The sequence below is a fragment of the Acipenser ruthenus genome, chromosome 4, assembly GCF_902713425.1.
Source record: "Acipenser ruthenus chromosome 4, fAciRut3.2 maternal haplotype, whole genome shotgun sequence".
Classification (NCBI taxonomy): domain Eukaryota; kingdom Metazoa; phylum Chordata; class Actinopteri; order Acipenseriformes; family Acipenseridae; genus Acipenser; species Acipenser ruthenus.
In genome coordinates, this window is record NC_081192.1 from 104323249 (window position 1) to 104343535 (window position 20287).

General features: G+C 36.4%; 1 protein-coding gene across 2 annotated transcripts in view; it reads right to left on the reverse strand.

Annotated features, from left to right (window-relative positions):
• Window positions 1–5129: 5129 nt before the first annotated feature.
• Window positions 5130–20287, reverse strand: part of LOC117400222 (RNA-binding protein 33-like) — a 60313-nt gene continuing 45155 nt past the window's right edge. For both annotated transcript variants that reach the window (XM_059023321.1, XM_059023322.1), the window contains exons 17-19: window positions 18560–18742; window positions 9334–9422; window positions 5130–9176 (exon numbers count right to left, since the gene is read on the reverse strand). In XM_059023321.1, the coding sequence (XP_058879304.1) occupies window positions 9128–9176; window positions 9334–9422; window positions 18560–18742 (321 nt within the window). In that variant the 3' untranslated portion in view covers window positions 5130–9127. The remainder of the gene's footprint in view (window positions 9177–9333; window positions 9423–18559; window positions 18743–20287) is intronic.

Below are 20287 nucleotides of genomic sequence, written 5' to 3' on the forward strand. Positions count from 1 at the left end.
GCTGTGCAATGACTTGCCAGATTATTAATGAATAAATGAATGTATAAATACATTAAGGAAAGGGCACTGTGTGATGGGTTGGATTGTAACCCTCTTCAGGGCAGGTCTGAGACATGCTTCCAAGCCAATGATTGGAGGCTCACATTTCCATTGCTACAGGACATGCATAAGGAATAGACTACTTCAGCCTCTAGTGTTGCAAATCCAAGCAGTGGTAAGCAACGATTTGTTTCTAAATAACTGGATTTCTGCGGCAAAAGCAAAAACAAAAAAAACAACCTAGAGGCTGGGTAAAGGGCAGCTTTGGAAATTGCTCAATTTGTGATTTAGGAGGCCCTCTGTTGGCTGTTTTTTAATAGCATGTTTAGTATTGTTTTCATTTAATTCAGAAAATGTACTAAGCCTTTCCTTACATGCAACTTGTAGTTTTTACCACATACAAAACAAAACCCAATACAAACAGGTATCTATCAGGCAAGTTAATTAGGTGGGGATGTCTTGAGATCTGATATTGTGATACTGTTCATTATTTTCAAGCGCGAGTCAGGCCCGAGCTTCTCTCTGATGCCTCTGCTTATTTAGCCCTATCATGTCTGCAATGAAACACCCACTGAAACGCTGAATTTCTGTTATAAAGCTCCTAACTGTGAAGCTGCAGCACTTCTCCTCTATGTGATAAACATATGGATCATCTCTAAACATTGTATTTTCCATGCATATAGCAACCAAATGGTATAGTTTTGGTGAGATGAATTGTGAAGGAATACAGAAGAGCAGCTTCTGAACTCGGGTCCCTTAAAACAGACTTACAGGAAACACAAGAACCACACAAAAGGCAAGGGGCACAACATGCAATAAGATAAAATACTTCAGCACTGGAGTGTGAAATGTTCAGGCTGCAGACTAGTGGACTGCAGCACCTTGGACAGCTACTCTCTCAAGCTGCTGACGGTCGCAATTCTCTTCTGGTTTAAAAAACAACAAACGACCTACATGCTTTGTATTTTTTGTACAGTACATGCCTGAAATTGTGTGTGTAGACTTCCATTCCATTTTATAAATACGTGTTGTGTAATGTCTATTTCGAACACATTTCATTAAGTATTTCTCTGGGCTTTGTGAGATGAAAGTTAACCTGGAAATGCTGTCCCACATGCGGTGTAAACAGGGTAAGGATATTTATTGATGTGATGACTTAATATTTCACTGTGGGAAATAACCAGGTACTACATTACTTATAGTGAATTTCCAGTACATACCAACATGCTTGATGTGATTAACTTGGTAAAATTTTCAATATCTTAATTATGAAACTTTTTTTGTGGGTTTCAAACGTATAACATTAGTGATTAGGAATGATGTTCCTACAAGTAAATGGTTAAAATATGTTACAGAAGTATAAAAATAAAACAAAACACATTAGTGGTATACTGCAAAGCCATACATATTTGTAAGCCTTTGATTATGCGTTTTTCACATATGGAAAAAAAATAAAAATAAAAACATTTTTGGCACGAAAATCAAATTCCACTAACAATACATACTTCGTATATAGCAACAGGTCACCAACATTTCTGGAGCAAAATAGGCTTTATGGGTGTGATTCGCCAAATATTTTCGTTGCAATATACTTTACAGTATACAATTATACTTATACAGTCTTGCTGTGTGACCCTGTAAGGTTTTTCCCCCCCCCAATTAGTCCCATCACTATCTTGTCTAAACTCTTGAGCCGCTTCATTTTAACATTCAGATGCATTCTAAGCAAGTAATTCTGCTGACTGACAGCAAGACCATTGAAGAAGAACTTAAGATCGGCAACTTTACACAAACACATCCACACAAGGATTTTACTTCAATGCATTTTATTAAAAACAAATATTTTGTATACAGGAATAAAATGTTCATTTACAGAAGTAACAATTGAAGTTTTCTGCATTTACATATTTACATATTTCTATACTGTTAACACATACAGGTAGAAAATCTCATTGAGATCAGTGGAATAATGGTCTTCAATGAACATTTAGAATTCTAAATGCAATACAAAAAATCTTGCAATTTGTTCTCACTTTTTAAAACAATGGGAAAGGATAGAGAATGCTGATGGTCGGAACAATATCAGATGCAGTCTCTGCTACGCAAACCTCCATTTGCTTTAACAAACGACAGAAATCCAGGCACCTATTTAATACATAATGGTTTAGTAGTCTTCATAACACCAGCCTAAAACTATCAGTACTCCGATAACCCAAGTAAGGATCTGCATACTATTTCTGGTTAGGAAGGACCAAGTCAGTGACAGGGAGAGCCACAGCTAAGCCATCCACTGAATACAAGTGTTGCAATTAAATTGACAGGTCAAATTCATCAAGTGGAACAGCAGCTTGTACTGTAGAAATGAAATAAAAATAACTGGTCTTTAAATTATTGCTGGATCAGGACCTCCACAATCTTCAGATCTATAGGAAAATAAACACACACACGCACACAAATGAATGAATGGCTTTGGTCTGGCCTGTCATTCCTAAAAATAAAAGATAGAAGTTAATGTCATTCCAACAAGGGTGAAGTTGGGTCTGCACACGACACCTGCAGCAACCCTTAGTTGTGATCAGTCTGTCTGAAATCCATCTTTACACCTGTGGGGTTTAAAATAAATGTCATTTTAAAAAAGAATAAGAATTCAAATGAACATTTGTAATCTGGGTATCTCCCATCTTTCTGTAAAAAAAAAAAAGTTAAAAAAAAGAAATTATTTCTGCAATTGCCTTCGCTGCAGAAACAGTTCTACAATAAAATAGAACAAAGTTAACGTTTTAAAGAGAGGGGATCTTATTTCTCATCAGGTACTTAATCACTTCTGCATTTCAGCTTCATGTTTTATAGTAAGCAATTATATTTTAAGATATGTTCATTTCTATTATAGAAATTTAATTTTATATAACACATTTATACCGATAAATGCATCTACAGATCAATATCACACTTAAAAGCCTGTGCTAGAATTAGACATGTTATACTTCCTCAGTAAACTTGATAAGCAGCAGAAAGATTTGAAAGTCAATGACCATATATACCATTCTTTATATTACAACTATGTTACACCCCATCCTCGTTTAGAGAATTAATTTCACAGCTCTACCTGTTGCCAATAACATAACATTAATAAGAAACGCCAACATGTCATTTTGATTTGGCTTCAATAAAACTACATTTCATGGTCTCATGTGTTAATATAAAAATGACAAAACTGTAATGCCAAATAATAAAAACCCAAATCAGCTATAGAAAAAAAAAAAAGAAATCTGCTTATACCAAAATACATAAAATGGTTATGTACAATGATCCTTCCCAACCATATTTTATAAAAGCTACATCAAGATTCAATATGAATCTGTTTTAAAACACAAGCACATGCTTATGATAAGTTACCTTTTCAGATGAGTTACAAACATTGTAACTTTATCTTGTTTAACCTGAATATACCTCTTTGAAATCCACAGGATTTAATACCTAAAGCTGAAGATATCATAAAACATATTTAAGTCAGTTTAAAAAAAACAAACAAACAAAAAAAATGCAATATACAAAAAACAATAAAAACAAAATGATGTTAAATCATTACAGACCTTAATGTTTACCCCCATTTTTTAAAGAAAGATTAAAATATGGTGAATTGCTGTATACGTTATGGATGGAAGATTTTGTAAACTTTAACCCACAAGTGAAGGAACATTCTCTCTCTTCCCTCTCTCCCCCCCCCCCCCCTCCTCCCCTCCCCTCCCCTCCCCTCCCCTCCCCTCCCCTCCTCCTCACAACCTCACTAGTTAATGCTGGTAATGCTTTGTTAGGAGCATGTGAAGCCAGAATGTTACAGGTATGCAATGGAACACAGAACAGCAAAACACACAGACACTTCTTAAACACAGCACAGCTCACTTTAAATGAGGGGTATGGCATGAGCATGCTTGGATTCTGACAGATGTGAAAGCTGTACGCCAGATAAGAGAAGAACAGATTTATAACATGGGATCATTTTAAAATGAGGGGGCGGGGGGAGCCACAAAACGATTATCATTACTTCCCTAGTCATGTAAAAGTACCTTGTCTGAGGGCAGGAAAAACATCTGGTGCATTTCTTAAGAATTCAAAAGTACCCAAAAACAAAGAAACAAATATGCAGGGTCATAGCAACAGTACGAAATGGATTAAAAAAACTCAAGAAGTTTTTGGTATTTATGAAAAGTGTGTTAATATATTAACTAGAGTAATGTCTCCTTTTATATGTACTGTTTTTAAAATAGAATGCATCATTAATTAACAGCTACAAGTCGTACTAACAGTGCAAACGCAAATTGATGTAAAATCCAGAACAGTAAGGCTTTATTAGAGTATTAGCTGCCACTAGCCAGTTTAGAGCAACAGCTCTTCAAGTCGAAGACGGTTCAGATTAAAAAATTAGTCGTATCAATAGGTTTACAAATACACAAAATGTACTCGTGTACCAATTAAAATATCCATTTAAGACACATATAAAATATTTGTATTTAGCGTTAAATATTTACATTTTCTGAACAAAAAAAAAAAACACACAACATTTGCTATGTTAAGGAAATAATTGCACCTCTTATTCATAAAAAGGAATGAGTAGGTTTTACACCTTAAAACTTACTTTGATTTTCATCCAAATGAATGCCATTAATTAACCTCATAAACAAGGACTCAACAAAATTGCTCGCCTTTTAAAAATGAACCCCATTCTATAATATTGTATCAATATATCAAATATGCATTTGAATATATTTGATACCAAAATAGGAACAGATAATTTGTACTATAGAACATGTAGTTGCACTTATTAATATGTGAAAAGTCTCCTGTTTGCATGACACTGACCATTTTGTTTCTAACCTCTTTAGAAATGCACCAATATGAAACAAACATAAGAAATTAACCTACTTTACTACTAGCAGAAGACAATGTGATCAACCTACCAAACATACAAAGAAACAGAAGCATTGATTTAAAAGGGAGATATGCATTTGGCTCCACATACCCATTACTCTGAACCCTGAGTAAAAAGTATTTTGAAACGTAAATACAAATAATACACCAGTGAAATGTACTTCGTGACACATAATCTTTATAAAATTAAGTGTGATACATACAACATGAACTTCTAAGGAAGTTGCATCCATTAAAGATTAAATACACATTACAGTAAACTAAATGTTCAAATAAACAATCAAATGTCTAAGCATGTGAATCCTAAGGTTTTTTTTTTAGCTTATATTTACATGGTAAGAGAATAATTTCTCCAACTTTTTTCATCTTCATGATAAAGAATAAACTGATCATGGTTGCTGCAGACCTTATAGGAATTGAGCCAGGTTTCAGTAAAACTAAAACTAATAAATGAACACTGATAAAACTTCCTATATCTATTTGAAATATCTGTATCTGCAGTATTTGCATGTGTCCCTGTGTGGTAACTGCACATAGCACGGTGCACCGGTTTAAAAAAACAGTATGTTTTCATGGGTTAAAAATAAAGTCAGTAACAAATTAAAACTTATATTGCAGTTTGTTTATGATTTGCAAATAGTTCCAGAATCATTTAATCAAGTTTTCAACAAATGATTCTGGCTACCAAAGTCAAACACTGCTGCTTGGACTGCACATCTGCTATGACCTCCAATGAAAATCTCTCTATTATCAACCCACATTTCTGAAAGGAATAAAACGATTGTAATCTTGTACAACTATCAACAAACAACACTTAATTGATTATAACAAAGCTATTATTGGGATGATATATTTGCATTTCGTATTCACGAAACATGGGCCTAATTTTATTTATTTATATAAATATGCACAAAGTATTTAGGTCGTTTCATACATAAGATGCCAGAGTCCAGGGAGGAGTTTGTTTTTATTGAAGACAAACATTATCTTTGCTACTAAATAAGGCTAAAGATATACAGTGCCCATCTGCATAATTGTAATTGTTATAACCATACAATTAACAATTTCAGTTCAAATTACATCACTTTCCAAGCTTAAATCGTTCACAGCTGCATGCGAACACTCTTCTCGTATTGTCAACCACTTTCTGTGACCCTGTTTGTTTGAAAAACATTATAGTATTTCTATTTGTGCCTGTGACTGCTACTTGGTAGAATAAACAGAGTAAACCTGTTAGTGTGTAGCTATTGAAGTAACTTGTTAGTGTAATTGTAATTAGAATTACAGCTACTGCAGCATAATGGTAACTAATGGAAAAATAGCATTGCAATTGTAATTCCAGCAAACAATTGTGCTGTAAACTGGAATTATCATTATAACTGACCCAGGTCTGATAGTGCCCAACACAGAACTGAACATATTGAATGCTGACTGAGTTTAGTAAAGTTGCTCTCTCGTTTCTAAAGAGCAGCATGTATGCATGCCAGAATCAATGACAGGTTTGAAATGATCGAGCACCAGTAATTTTCTTTTCACATTCTGTCGCACACACACACTATGTCCAGCTGTACCACTGACACGCTCTGTCTACTGAAAACACACTGCTGTCACTAAAACCCACTGGGAAGAGCAAAGTAACTGGAACACACCGTTTACACAATTCATAACATTAAAACCCTTTTTAATATGAACTGGAGTAATGTCCCTATTCTATCTCGGATTGTCTTGTTTGTTGATCTGGGTCACGCCCTATTAGTAAAGGCTCTCCTCTGCCCTGGAGTGTATGCTGATCAGCACACCAGCCTCCTCCTTTACACCTATTGCATTCAGAACATATAAGAGCAGAGCCCAAGTGGGTGTGACCAGAATCAACAAATTCAAATCATAGGAAGAAACACACAAAACCACTAACGTGAAGACCACAATAACCAGAGGAAGAAAACACTACTAAAGCTAACGAAATGATTCTAACTTTAAAAAAACTAAGATATGTAATTATACAGAAAGTCAAATATTCCCCTTTATCCTTAGCTGTATACAGTGGTCCACATATTTAATTTGAAAAACCCTTCACTTGAAGAATCCATGTCTCTCAAATACACTTGCATGTACAACTGTTAGCAGTCATACATTAATAGCTTCGTTATGCACAACATCATTCATATTTAAGACGCGGTTTTCTTTCTGCAGTTTAGAAGTCTGGGTTACATCTACATAAAGTGTTATTCCAAAACACAAAGTGGCAAAAAACACAATGTCACTTGAAAAAATACAAATAAAAAACATGTTTCCTGTTCATTTGTTGGACAGCCTCCAAATGTCGTATATAGACCTATATGTCACTCTACAGTATGTACCTGTCCACAACATGTACTGCTGTAAAATGTGTACTAAAATGGTTCTAGTAGGATTCTCTCTATTTTAAATAGTAGAAGAGTAAAGTAAGTAATGCAGGCAGAGAAACACTGTGGAACACTGCATTCATTAGATCAGTGGTGCATTACATTATAAAATCCAGACTCCTTTAGGGACCTCTACTATTTTGTATTTGTATTAACTACGATGACAGGCCTAGGGAATGTGTCTTTATACAAAGAATAGCCTCAGTTATTTACTGTACATGTACAAAACAAAAGTAAAATAAACAGTTGAAAATTAAAGCTAAAGGAAATCCTGATGCATTATGTTTTCTTAATTATCTTGCTCGGATTTAAAGACAAAACTGACAATCTTCGAGACAATACCAAAACTAGCCAACAATTGAACTACTATAGTTGCATGGCAATTTAATAACTATACTCAGATGGCAAATTTCAAAACTTCTGTTTGGTCATTATAAAAACACTTAACAGGACACCTCCACATATGAAAAGTAAATAAATCAGGAAGCACGGCCATTCGGAAGTGCACAAATAATATGGAGAGTATTATACACACAAACAAAAATCATGGTCAAGAAATAGGATGCCAATGAGCATTGAATCTTTCAAATGATAACAAACAGCAGAGACTAGAGACTACCACAGCACACATCCCAGAAATACTGTACTGGCAATGCCAGCACTATACGTGAAGAGTCCACATTTCATCTGCAACGTTCAAAATAGAACACTATATGCCATGCTGTTTTCAAGACACATTTAAATTAGTCGGTACAGAAACACTCTTTGTACAGCTGTCCAGATGCTGTAATACTAGCCAAATTGACATGTCAAAAACCAAACAAAGCACCGTTCGATCCAATTTTGAGAAAGATTACTGTCTTATTAAACGCTGTATTCTTAGGCTAAATGTACCATCTCCCATTTAGAAATGTAACCAAATAAATATCCACCTGGGAAGCTTAAGTAAAATGTCCTTTTTGTATAAATAAAAGTAGTCTGGCTTGCACATCTCCATTTTGAACCAGAAGATGGTGCTGTTTAAAAATACTTCATGAATGGAATTTAAAAAAAAAATAGAAGGCGGCAGGAAGTGATCCGATATTGCCATCTATTGGTTCCAAAAAGCACTGCAGCCAAGCACAAATGTAAAAGTGCAAGCCAATTGGTTTTGTTGAAGATTTCAACTAATAGAACAGAAAGGTCTGGTGCTAACTAGGAATTTAAGATCACCAAAAAAAACCTAACTTTTTTCTCCACCTTTGATATTTCTAAGGGGTCTGACCTTACCAAAACTACAAACCTGGTTTTCTTTTATAAGACTAGTTCATTTCTGATTAACGAGAGATTATAAATGTTGAGAAGGTAAGAGCAACCATTATCTAGTGTTATTCAATATCAAAGTATTTTTTTTTGTATTAAGGAAAGCATGTCTTGATCTGACTTCCTTGTTAAGTCATTGCTGGTAAATAGATGTCACAATTTTCAACAAAGTCTGGCATTAATATGCACGTCTGTTTCTACTAATGATCAGAGCTTGAGTAGAGTCAAGAGAAAAAAAACATCTGTAGAAAAAGTTTCTCTTCCTCAGTGCGATGGATGAACACCCCTTCCTCTTGAAAGACGACTCCAGAGTCCTGATATGCCACAAGCCTGCGTCGTGACAGTGTTAGATTGGTGTGTATCTGTCTGTGATCTTCTTTGAATGACACTTCTGTTTCCACTCCAATGCTACATCTGAACTACTCCAAGGGCTCAGTGTGCATGGCGGTGATCTATCAGTCATTTATCAGCGACACATTGATATGCGACAAATCTATCATGTGCCTGTGGAATATGTAAAGAAAGTTTGCATTTAAAGTAAGCGCTATTGGACGTTTAACAGGTATATCGGTACTCTTGGTCAAACCCCCCTCCCCACCGTGGAACAGAAAGACCATAAAACTAAAAATGATGATGAGTGAACATATAATAACCCTTTTACCTGTGGAACCTCTGCTGGAAGGTGGTAGCATGCAGTGGATTGTTGAATCTTGCTACAGCTTTCCTTAGTTGTGGCTGCATTTGTAACATCTGTGGAGAGGAAAGTTAAAATACTGAACTGGAGTGTGCATTTAATTATGACCTTAAAAAACAGAATAGAACAAGCAGCATTTCACAGATCTGGTTAACCCTTTATCAAGGCTTGTAAGATGTTCTTAATTCAAAACTAAATATGCCAGTCCCGTACATTTTTAAACCAATGTCCATTTGTTTTCTAAATACCTTAATGGAAACCCATTTCAACAGTAAGAAGCAAACCTGTGCTGCCCCGTGTCAATGCCATGCCCCATATTGCACTTCACCACCTTCAGACATGTAAACTTACCTAGTTTAGTCAATTTAATTCATTTACTTTTTGAACGAATATTATAATATAGTTGACTGCAACGCAATTCCATACCGCGTGAAAAAACAAACATTCACCTCAAAGTCTATATGTATTGGTAGTTTTTCTTGAAACACTTCTTTATTATTTGTTTATTTAGCAGACGCCTTTATCCAAGGCGACAGAGACTAGGGATGTGAGCTATGCATCTGCTGCAGAGTCACTTACAATTATGTCTCACCCGAAAGACGGAGCACAAGTGACTTGCTCAGAGTCACACAATGAGTCAGTGGCTGAGGTGGGATTTGAACCGGGGACCTCCTGGTTACAAGCCCTTTTATTTAACCACTGGACCACACAGCCTTTTTAAATGCAGTGCGAGTCTCTGTTCAGGAACAGTAGTACAATGTTTAGCATCAGTGATAGGATTGCATTGAAAAGTAGTGTACAGTGTATTTTATTAGTAGTTGTCTTTTGTAAGTTACCGGTTTAATTGAGCAAAGCCGAGAGAACACAAAGCCGCTTTGTGGCTTGGAACTTGGTTTCAGGGGACTAGGTTTCAGACCACTGTACGGCACACCAGCGGAGACTTGAGGTTTGATACAGCAAAGTTGCCTCAAACTCCTGGAACCAGGTTTCAAGCCACTGTTCCTGAAAAAGTGGCTTTGTGTTCCCTCAGCTTCAGAGAAAAGTGTTAAATGTATTATTAGAGCAACAGAACTTGGAACAAAAGGTTCGCTACATCTGAAATGGTACTTGTGTTTGTGCTTGTGCTTGTGTAAATACAGTATATGCCTTTTAGGTAGAACAGTTTCTTTAACACATTTATTTTGTTTATTAACAGAATTGTGTTTTGTAAGGCAAGTTTAAACAATAAAGTAATTGAGAAAGAAAAAAAAATTAAGTTTAACAACTTGTTTCTAAATTATCCCTTTTGTTAGATGATGACTTACTGTAGGTCTAGAAGTATGCTTGGTCAATGACTTAACATAATGGCTTATGAATCGATGTTGACTGTTTTGTCCAGTTATAACAATCTAAGTGAAACGATTCATATTTTAATAGACAACACTGCTTACATATATAAAAAAAAGTGTGACAGGTGATAATGTTGGGAATATATGCAGTGATTTTGGTTTAGATTTTATAAATGAATTTCATTATTAAACTGAATAGTTATAAGTATACAATAAAGATTATTAAGTGCACACGTGTTTTTTGCTGTTTTTTTTTTTTTTTTTACAGTTGAGTGCAATAATAATTTAAGCATGATATCCTAAAAAATCAGAGAATCAGCAATTCCAACCATAACTTCTCTTTTCCACAAAAATCAGAACATTTTCAATAAAAAAAATAACCAATCACCTCTGTCCCATAAAATAACGCTTTCAATAGAAAAAAAAAAACATTTAAAAGTGCTTATAGGACAGAAACAGTGTGGATTCTGAATAAATCATTGAAAAAACTGTGGCTATAATTCTCTGAAAACAAGATTTACAAACACAGTACTGGGGTACAAACCAGTAAAGAAATAACAGTTTGGGGTGTGATGAGACATTCAGGCTAATTAACACATTAGTATTTGTCTTTTGACCTCAATTAAAAAAGGAGTTAAAATGAAGGCGTAGGTTTGAGCTAGTCCAGCTAGCTGCCTTAACAATAATACTTTTCTAAACCTAATTTTATCCACATCCTGCATCGCTACAGAGGGCCTACAAATGCTGATGCGCAGAGATCAACAATGAACTGCTGTTCAGATAAGAATCAAATCAATAAACAGAAATGAATCATCCCACCACCACAATGACTGGAGCACAGCCTTGTCAAGCAGCCCCTTTCCTGTGTTTAGAAAGGCAACAGGGGCAGGGTTTGATCTTGAAATGATCATTACCGAGGTCAATATCCCCATCTTTTTTAGGTGTCAAAGCACTTCTTACTAAACAAAGGCGGCATAAGCTTGATTTGACATCATTCTGGCTTATAGGCACCACCAAGAAAGTATGCACATACTGTACCTGCACTGTATAAATGCACAAAATCTAGGTGAACAAACTACACAGCAATTTAGAAATACAACACTTCTACTTCCCATATTGAGATGGATTATAAATCTCGTTTTTAAATCCTGAAAACTTCTTGATTTAATATTTGAAAACTGAAATAACCAAGTATCACAAAACCTAATAAGATTGGATTAAAAACAAAAAAAATAGGGAGTGCTAGGAGGGGACAATCTTCTCCTTCCCAACATTTAATATGATTGTGTGTATATAAACACACAATATATATATATATACACACACACACAACCGGTCAAAAGTTTTAGAACACCTCCATTTTTCCAGTTTTTATTGAAATTTACGCAGTTTAACGTCTCAATGTACTCTGAAATTAAAGCATAAAACAAATAAACAATTGGAGATAAAAAAGAAATCATGGAATCGTTTTGTTTAACAAAATTTAATCTAAATTTTTGACTCATCAAAGTAGCCACCTTTTGCAGATATAACAGCCGAACACACTCGTGGCATTCTTTCTACAATGGAAATCAAATATTGTTCGGAAAGTTCTTCCCAACACTGTTGCAGAAGTTCCCACAAATGTGTTGCACTTGTAGGTTGCTTTGCTTTCACCCTTCTGTCCAGTTCATCCCAAACCAGCTCGATGGGGTTTAAGTCTGGAGACTGTGCTGGCCATTCCATGATTTGAAGCCTACTGTCTTGTTCTTTTCTTCTAAGGTAGTTCTGACATAGCCTGGAGGTATGTTTTGGGTTATTATCTTGCTGTAGGATGAACCCCTGACCAACTAAGCGTATACCACAGGGTATTGCATGGCGCTGCAAAATGCTGTGGTAGCAGTTTTGGTTCAGGGTGCCACTCACTCTGTGCAAGTCGCCGACTCTGGATCCAGCAAAAGAGCCCCAGACCATCACGCTTCCTCCTTCATGTTTGAGAGTTGGTGTCACACACCGAGGAACCATCCTTTTGCCTACTCGACGGCATACAAAAACCCTGCGTGATGAACCGAAGATTTCAAATTTTGATTCATCGGTCCATAAGACCTTCTTCCAGTCTTCAGTAGTCCACTGGCGGTGCTTCATGGCCCAGGCAAGCCTCTTTTTCTTATTTTGCCATCTTAGCAATGGCTTTCTTACTGCCACTCGACCTGTCAAACCTGCAGCTCGAAGTCTTCTCTTCACAGTTGAAACTGAGACTTGCTTACTTCGACCAGTGTTAAGCTGTGCTTGAAGCTGTTGTCCTGTGAGCCGCCTATCACGCAAGCTGTTGACTCTCAGAAACTCCAGTTTTCAAGTGCCTTTTGATGGTGTAGGAAACTGTACTCACTGACACCTTGGCTTTCTTTGCAATTTCTCTAAAGGAAAGACCTACACTTTTAACCCTTTGCGGTCCATTGTCGGACCTGGTCCGACATTGCAATTATTCCTATCAGGTCCATTGTCGGACCCTGTCCGACATCATTATAGAAACGCAAAAAACGGGTTTTAGTCGTTTTTTCTCCGGAAAAAGTCGAGAAAACCATTCAATGGGCGAGTGGGAACGACAGGAGCCGAGACAAGTCGAAAAAAAAAAAAGGCGTCTCTCATGAATAGCCATACATGGCCCTGGTATCAGATAACGGGGCGGTCGTAAGTAAACAAGCTGGCTGCCTGTGAATCAGCGCACAGAGAACACGAACATTTGCAGAGCTTTTTTGAGATGTTATAGAAATAAAATAATGACTTGGATCGCATTATTGAGGAGTTTGGTGATAAAACGAGTGATCAGGAGATGATTGATTGGTATGTACGACTATTATTATTATTATTATTTATTTCTTACATAGGTGAAAGCTATAGCGAACGAAAGGGTGGGGCGGGGCTGGAGATGCCTAGTGAGTGCTTTGTTGATATGCAGGGCCATTTAAACCTGTTTGACTGTGAAAAAGAATACTTTTAAACAGCGCGTCTAAAATTAGCTGCGCGTGTGAAAATAAATTAGACCTGGCGTGCCTGACACGCATTTCATAAATGGACCGCAAAGGGTTAAGGGTTATAATGGTCTGTCTGTCTTCCTTTGTTAATTGCCTTTTTCTCGCCATTATGAGAGCAATACACTACTTCCTGCAGTACAATACTGTCCAAATAATGCTTAAGAGGGTGTAGTAACACAGTCTGTTCCAACACTGCTTTTATACAGACAGGGTTTCTAAGTAATCAACAAAAGTTGGGACACCTGTAGGAATTGTTAGCATCAACTTTCAAGGCTTAATTTACTTCCATTGCTGCAGAACAGCTGTAAGTTGTTAACCCATTACTTGTTCCCTGAAAAAGGCCTTTTTGTATAACTCTGAAATGTACATTATTTTTCAGTTTTTGGTAACCTAAAGTTTTTTTTTTTTAACCTCTGGCAGTTTACCGCTTACCTTTGTACCATTTCAGGTTATTCACTGGACTTGAACTGCTTAAATTTCAATAAAAACTGGAAAAATGGGGGTGTTCTAAAACTTTTGACCAGTAGTGTGTATATGTATGTATGTATATTATATATATATATATATATATATATATATATATATATATATATATATATATATATATATATATATATATATATATATATATATACACACATACACACACACATACACACACACAATATATATACTCAAGTCATGTTCAATATATACCACTCCACAGGCAACTGAAGTCAATGGTGTCAAGCTTGAAGTCAATAACAACGTATACTTAGGACAGCTAGTTTTGGCAACGGAGAACCAGATGTGCGAAATCAACAGAAGAGCAAAGATGGGCTGGAGTGTCTTTGGATTAAGCATGGTTCTCAAAGGGACACTACCCTTATGCCTCAAGAGTGCTACCTTACGGATGCGAAACCTGGACCCTCAATGCAAAAATGACTCAATTACAAATGACTCAACGGAGTATGGAAAGATGCGTGCTGGGAATAACAAGAGAAGACAGGAAAAAGAAGGAATGGATAAGAACGCAAAAACTGAAATGGCAGTGGATCAGACATGTAGCAAGGAGAACAGACTATCGCTGGACCAAGGAGATACTAGACTGGATCCCAAGAGATATGAAGCGATCAAGAAGACGACCTCCAGGAAGATGGCAAGATGAAATTAGGAAACATGGTAGAGCAACGTGGATGAAAGGAGACAGGCTTCTGTGGAAGAATCTTGGGGAGGCCTTCATCCAGCAGCGGATTGAAAAAGGCTGAAGATGATGATACAGACACACATTCATTTAATTTAGTTAATTCTCTAATGTGTTTTTTTTTTTAAACTATGGATTTACTGGAAATACTTCTTACAAAACCTGTGAAAACGCTGAAGGGTATGGTTGATGCATACCTGCCCTCTGTGTTCATTGCTGTTACAGTCCGAGGTAAAGTATTATTACAAGATAAAAAAAAGAGAGTATATAATTAAAAAAAACTTACTGCCCCCATTCATTCTGTACTTTTATTTCAAGGTTTATCAATTTATCTAAAAATATTAATAAGAAAAATAAACAGCGTCTTACTATGCCTGATATAAGCTACCACTGAGCTCAACTCTTACAGCAAGTGACTAATGTCATTCATAGAGTGCTCTGTTCATCTAGCAACAAGCTAATTAAATAAGATAACATTTAAGTTGTCAGATCTCTTTTCACTAAATCTCTGATCTCCTCATCCTGTTCCACTTACTGTGCACTGGCTTCTCTCTGTTCTCCCACATATTTGTGCTAAGATGAAAGATATAAAATAATTTAAATGCTCATCAATGCACCAAAAAAAGTTATTACATATTGCATATAAAATATATACCTGGGGAGAACCAGCAGCATTTAACTAAATTCTACACTTTATTTTGACAACTTATCAATTTTATTTTATGGAAACAATTTTCACTTAGATTTGGATGACCTAATGTAGATCAACCATTAGCAATTTTAGATTATGTTTAATGTCCTAAACTTTAAAACTATAAATAAATAAAAAAAAATCTGACACAAGTGTCACTATTGTAACACATTTATTTTAAAAAAATATATAAAGGTATATAAGTGATGGACATTGACGAAATGTTTTTGGTTTCTTTTTAATCACTCGATCATTCATCCTGGACCATGACACGCTTGAGTGACTATGACTGAAGCAGATGCACTTAATCACCTAATTAGTGAGACAGTTGATTGGACACTGGATATGGAGTGATTTCAGCTGTTGAATTGCAAGCTTGAATAAAAGCAATAATGAAAATCACAACAAAAAACAACAACATGCCACGTCTGTCAAGAGAGCAGCATCTTCGTGCAATCGGCATGTTGCAGGCTGGACTAAGGCAGCGTACTGTGGCTCGCCGTCTTGAGTGCTCACAGCCAGCAATTTCAAACCTGGAGAGACGGTATAACCAGACACACTCTGGGACTGGTTATACCGAACTGGGAGACCAAGAGTCACAACACCTGCCCGAGATCAACAGATCATTTTGCAGCATCTTCGTGATGTCAATTGTTAATCAGCACATACAAAGTCACTGCACCAGCTCTAAAACAGAGTTTGTCATTTTTCGATCACATCTAGTGAATTTTATCCAACTATAAAGAAGTTTCTTTTGATGCTCAAATATAAGTGATACGTTTCTTTTGATGGTCAGCATATATTCAAGCTGGAAAAACAAAAATGTAGTCCCGCAATCCGAAGTAGTGTACTAAATTAAGATAAACACTAAAAAAAACACTGACACACAGATATGTCAAATAAAAGTCTGTTCGTCAGGGCTTCATGATGTGCATGACTATGAAAAACAAGTCACTCATTCAAACAGAAACCCAGAAAGCAGATGACGGTTTTCTATGCTGCTGGATAAATGCCCATTTATTAGTTAGATATATCATTCAGGACAATAAAAACACACACACACACACACAGTGCTGAAATTATGGAAAATACCCAAGGAAAATTAGTGCCGAAAGGGTCTATAAAAAAGTTTTGCTAAAAAGCCATGTGGAAATAATGTGAACGGTGGCAATACAGTACATTGTATCCTGTTGTACTTTTTGACATTAAATGAAGTTACACTTCATGATTTCTGCACCAGATAGTGCACTTAATGTTCATTTAATGCACAGTTGTAGCAGAGGGGACACACTGTTTTTCAAGTCAAAAAGATAATTCAAACGCTCCGTTCAAGTGTTTGACAAGTCCTTTTTATTAGAAAAAAAACAAGTGACCCGCTACAAAGTGTCCTTCTGTTTGCCTCCAAGCTATAGTGCTGTAGCCCGTGCCTTGCTTGACAAAGAAAACACAAGGACTGGCGATGAGAGAGAGAGAGAGAGAGAGAGAGAGAGAGAGAGAGAGAGAGAGAGAGAGAGAGAGAGAGAGAGAGAGAGAGACAGACAGTGATTTGTGTTTGTATTGAGAGGTTACAAATATTCTGGCTTTTGTAATGCGTTGTAAAACTGAATGCTGCGGTAGCAAACATGTTTTTATTTTTAATGTATCTTTCTTATTCTCCAATCTTGAAGAAAAACACTGGGGTGCCGTTAAGTGAAGAAATTTCCTTTTTTATATATCACGAGTGGAAAAAATATATAAAATCAGGGACTTCAGCAGCATTCGAGACAGCACTTTGAAATGCATAGTCTTACACGTCTACACAAATCTACAGCAAAGCTATTAATATGAAGCTGCAATTTATTTAAATGTTATAAAGCGAAGTCCTGCAACTGCTGCCTGTGGTAATACATTTGTTAAATCCAAGGCATACGAGAATGGTACATTCAGTCACTTTTCTATTAGCAGTGGAAATGAGGAGTATGATGCTGCATCATTTTTTTAGAAGCTTTACATACAAAAACAAAAAAAAATGGGGAGTCTGATTTGTACTGTTACTGTGGTAGGGGTGTCAAAAGGCACCATTGACCCTCCCTGTAATACATTTTCAATTGGGTCTGTATTACAAACAATGCACTAAGTGGCAAATGACAACTAAGTTTTGCTTGCCAATGTGGCTATTACCAATGGTGTCCAATTTGTTTTTATTTCAAACAATTCTCATGTGGGTCACAAGTACAATTTTGAGGGAATTAAAATGGTCCATTACTTTTACAGTTAATTTTAGTGCTGGGATGGATTTAGGCACATATGCATTTCTAATGGAAAAACACTAGGTTCCATAGGGTTAAGCAATTCACTTTCAATTATGTGTGTTGAGGCAAGTGTGAAAAAAATATATAAATACATTCAGACAGCTATACAATGTCAAATGTATTATTTCTTTAAACCACATTCTGGATCTGCTGTACAGTAAGTGTCCAGATTACAAAGGTTTATGCTTTGTGACCTACAGGCAGTAAAGAAGGGGCTTTTGCACTGGGAACTGAAATGTTTTCTTGGGTTTATTCCTTTTGGAGTCAGCCAGATACTTCAGTTACTCAAGTAATGGACTTGTCTTCTTTGTAAACTAAAAATATATTGTGCATCTTTAAACAAGGTTACAATCATCACATATGCTTTTTGGTACTGTACAGTGCTAGCTAGCTAACTTTACATTAATAGTGTACTGTACAACATTGGGAATCCACAATTAAAAAATAAATAACAGTATGCTACAATTGTCAGGTTTTGCAGAGGTCTTGCATTACAGTATTAATGCTCCAAACTGGGTGAATTTAAAAAAGCATAGCCTTTCTGTTTTGAAGTGTGTGACAGAGAGAGAGAGACCTTGAATAAAAGGGTTAACCAGTTTCACAGTAAATTGTGCTGATATTATCATCAACCTTCTTTGGCTGAAAGACATCTGACAGCATGAAGCAGACAAAAAAAGGTGACCTACCTGAATGGGTCCCACTGACATGAGCAGGTTTTTCAGCTGGACATCAGTAGTTGATGAAGAAAGCCCTTCAATTGACACGCCGCATGGCTGAGGCTCCACCACTCGCAGGTTCTGCTTGTTTGGCATCAAGCGGCCGCGGCCCATCTGGCCTGCTGCTGCTCTGCCTCGCCCCTGCATAACAACCTGCCGAGAGCACAAGTCAGGGAGCAAGTCAGCCAATTCCATTCGCCCTTCTGCTGTCTGATAGCATTTAGACAGAAGAAACTATTAAAAGCAGTATGATGCCAAGTATAAAGCAGAAGCAAATAAATATCCACGTTTGTTTTGAACAGGCACTTTAAAACATAGCAGGTTATTGGCTTTTTTTTTCTTCAAAAAAAAAAGGTCCTTTCGTTTTAACAATTCCGCATGGCATTCAATAATGGTAACTGAATAGGATTTAAAGTAGCTTCCCTACATCTGCCACCAATGGAATGCATTTTCCACAGGAGAGGTCTCCTTGTTAACACTCAGAGCAGATCATTAACACACTGGCAATCCAAGTCAGGCCTGTTGTAATTGATGGTGTTTGCACTGGAAGCAAATGTGGGGAAAGTGCAAGCATAGACAAATGTGTTTAGAAACAGTTTTCTTTGATATATAAAAGAACTGAAGTGCAAAGTGGAGAGAGCATCCCAAAGCAGAGGACATGGCCAGTCCTAGGACGGACTAGGGGACTAGGAATGGTTGCGATGCCTAGATAAAGGGTTCCAAACATCAGTCTAACTAGATTGTCATCATCACACCAAGGTTCATCAATTCAGCAAGGCATTGTGGGGCAAGGTCGATTGCTGTGCAACCACTGAAGCATTTCCACAAGTATAGGGAGGAGAGAGAGAGACAAGAGCAATGTGATGCAGAGTAAAGGGAGTCAGCCTGCCAGGAGAAGCAAGCAATTTCTGTGCCAGTTTGAGTCCAGCTTGCGGTGATTACAAGGCATGAGGGAATTTAGAATAAACAGAAAGCTGGTATCAGACAGGCGCCAGTGCCCCTATGGAAATGAAGCACTTTATACATTTGTCAATTCACAACCTGACAGACGGTTGATAACCAATGTCCACATGAAATAATGCATTCAGTCTTTAAAATCCTAGAATACAACCCCCGCCCCATGACTGAACACAATGACTTAAAATTCAAGGGCAAAAAATATGGTTATAGTTTGTATTTCCTCCAATATCAGAGGTGAAGAATATCACTACAGCATATAACAAAGTGTACAAATTATATTATATATATATATATATATATATATATATATATATATATATATATATATTAGGGGTGGGCAATAATATGAACATGGTATATCGATATCGTACACGTATCTCGATAGGCAATATCGAAGTCTTCCAAAACACAAAAGAAATATAACACAATTGCAATATGAAACATACATACCTACAGTTGTAGTCAACATACCCCAATGGAAATTTATAATTTTAAGAAATTTCTTGAAAACAAAGAATTTTAGGAAAAATCTTTTGTATCAAAAGCTTTGCTTTTGTGGATGAGAAAAAAAAAAAAGTTACACATCATATCAAATATACGAAGGTCACTCTTGAAATCAGGACTTAAAGGATATAGTGTAGTAAGAATACCTCTGTTAAGAAAGGGTAACAAGGCTAAAATATGCACAAGAACACAGAAATTGGACTATGGAACAATGGTCAAAGGTGCTTTGGCCTG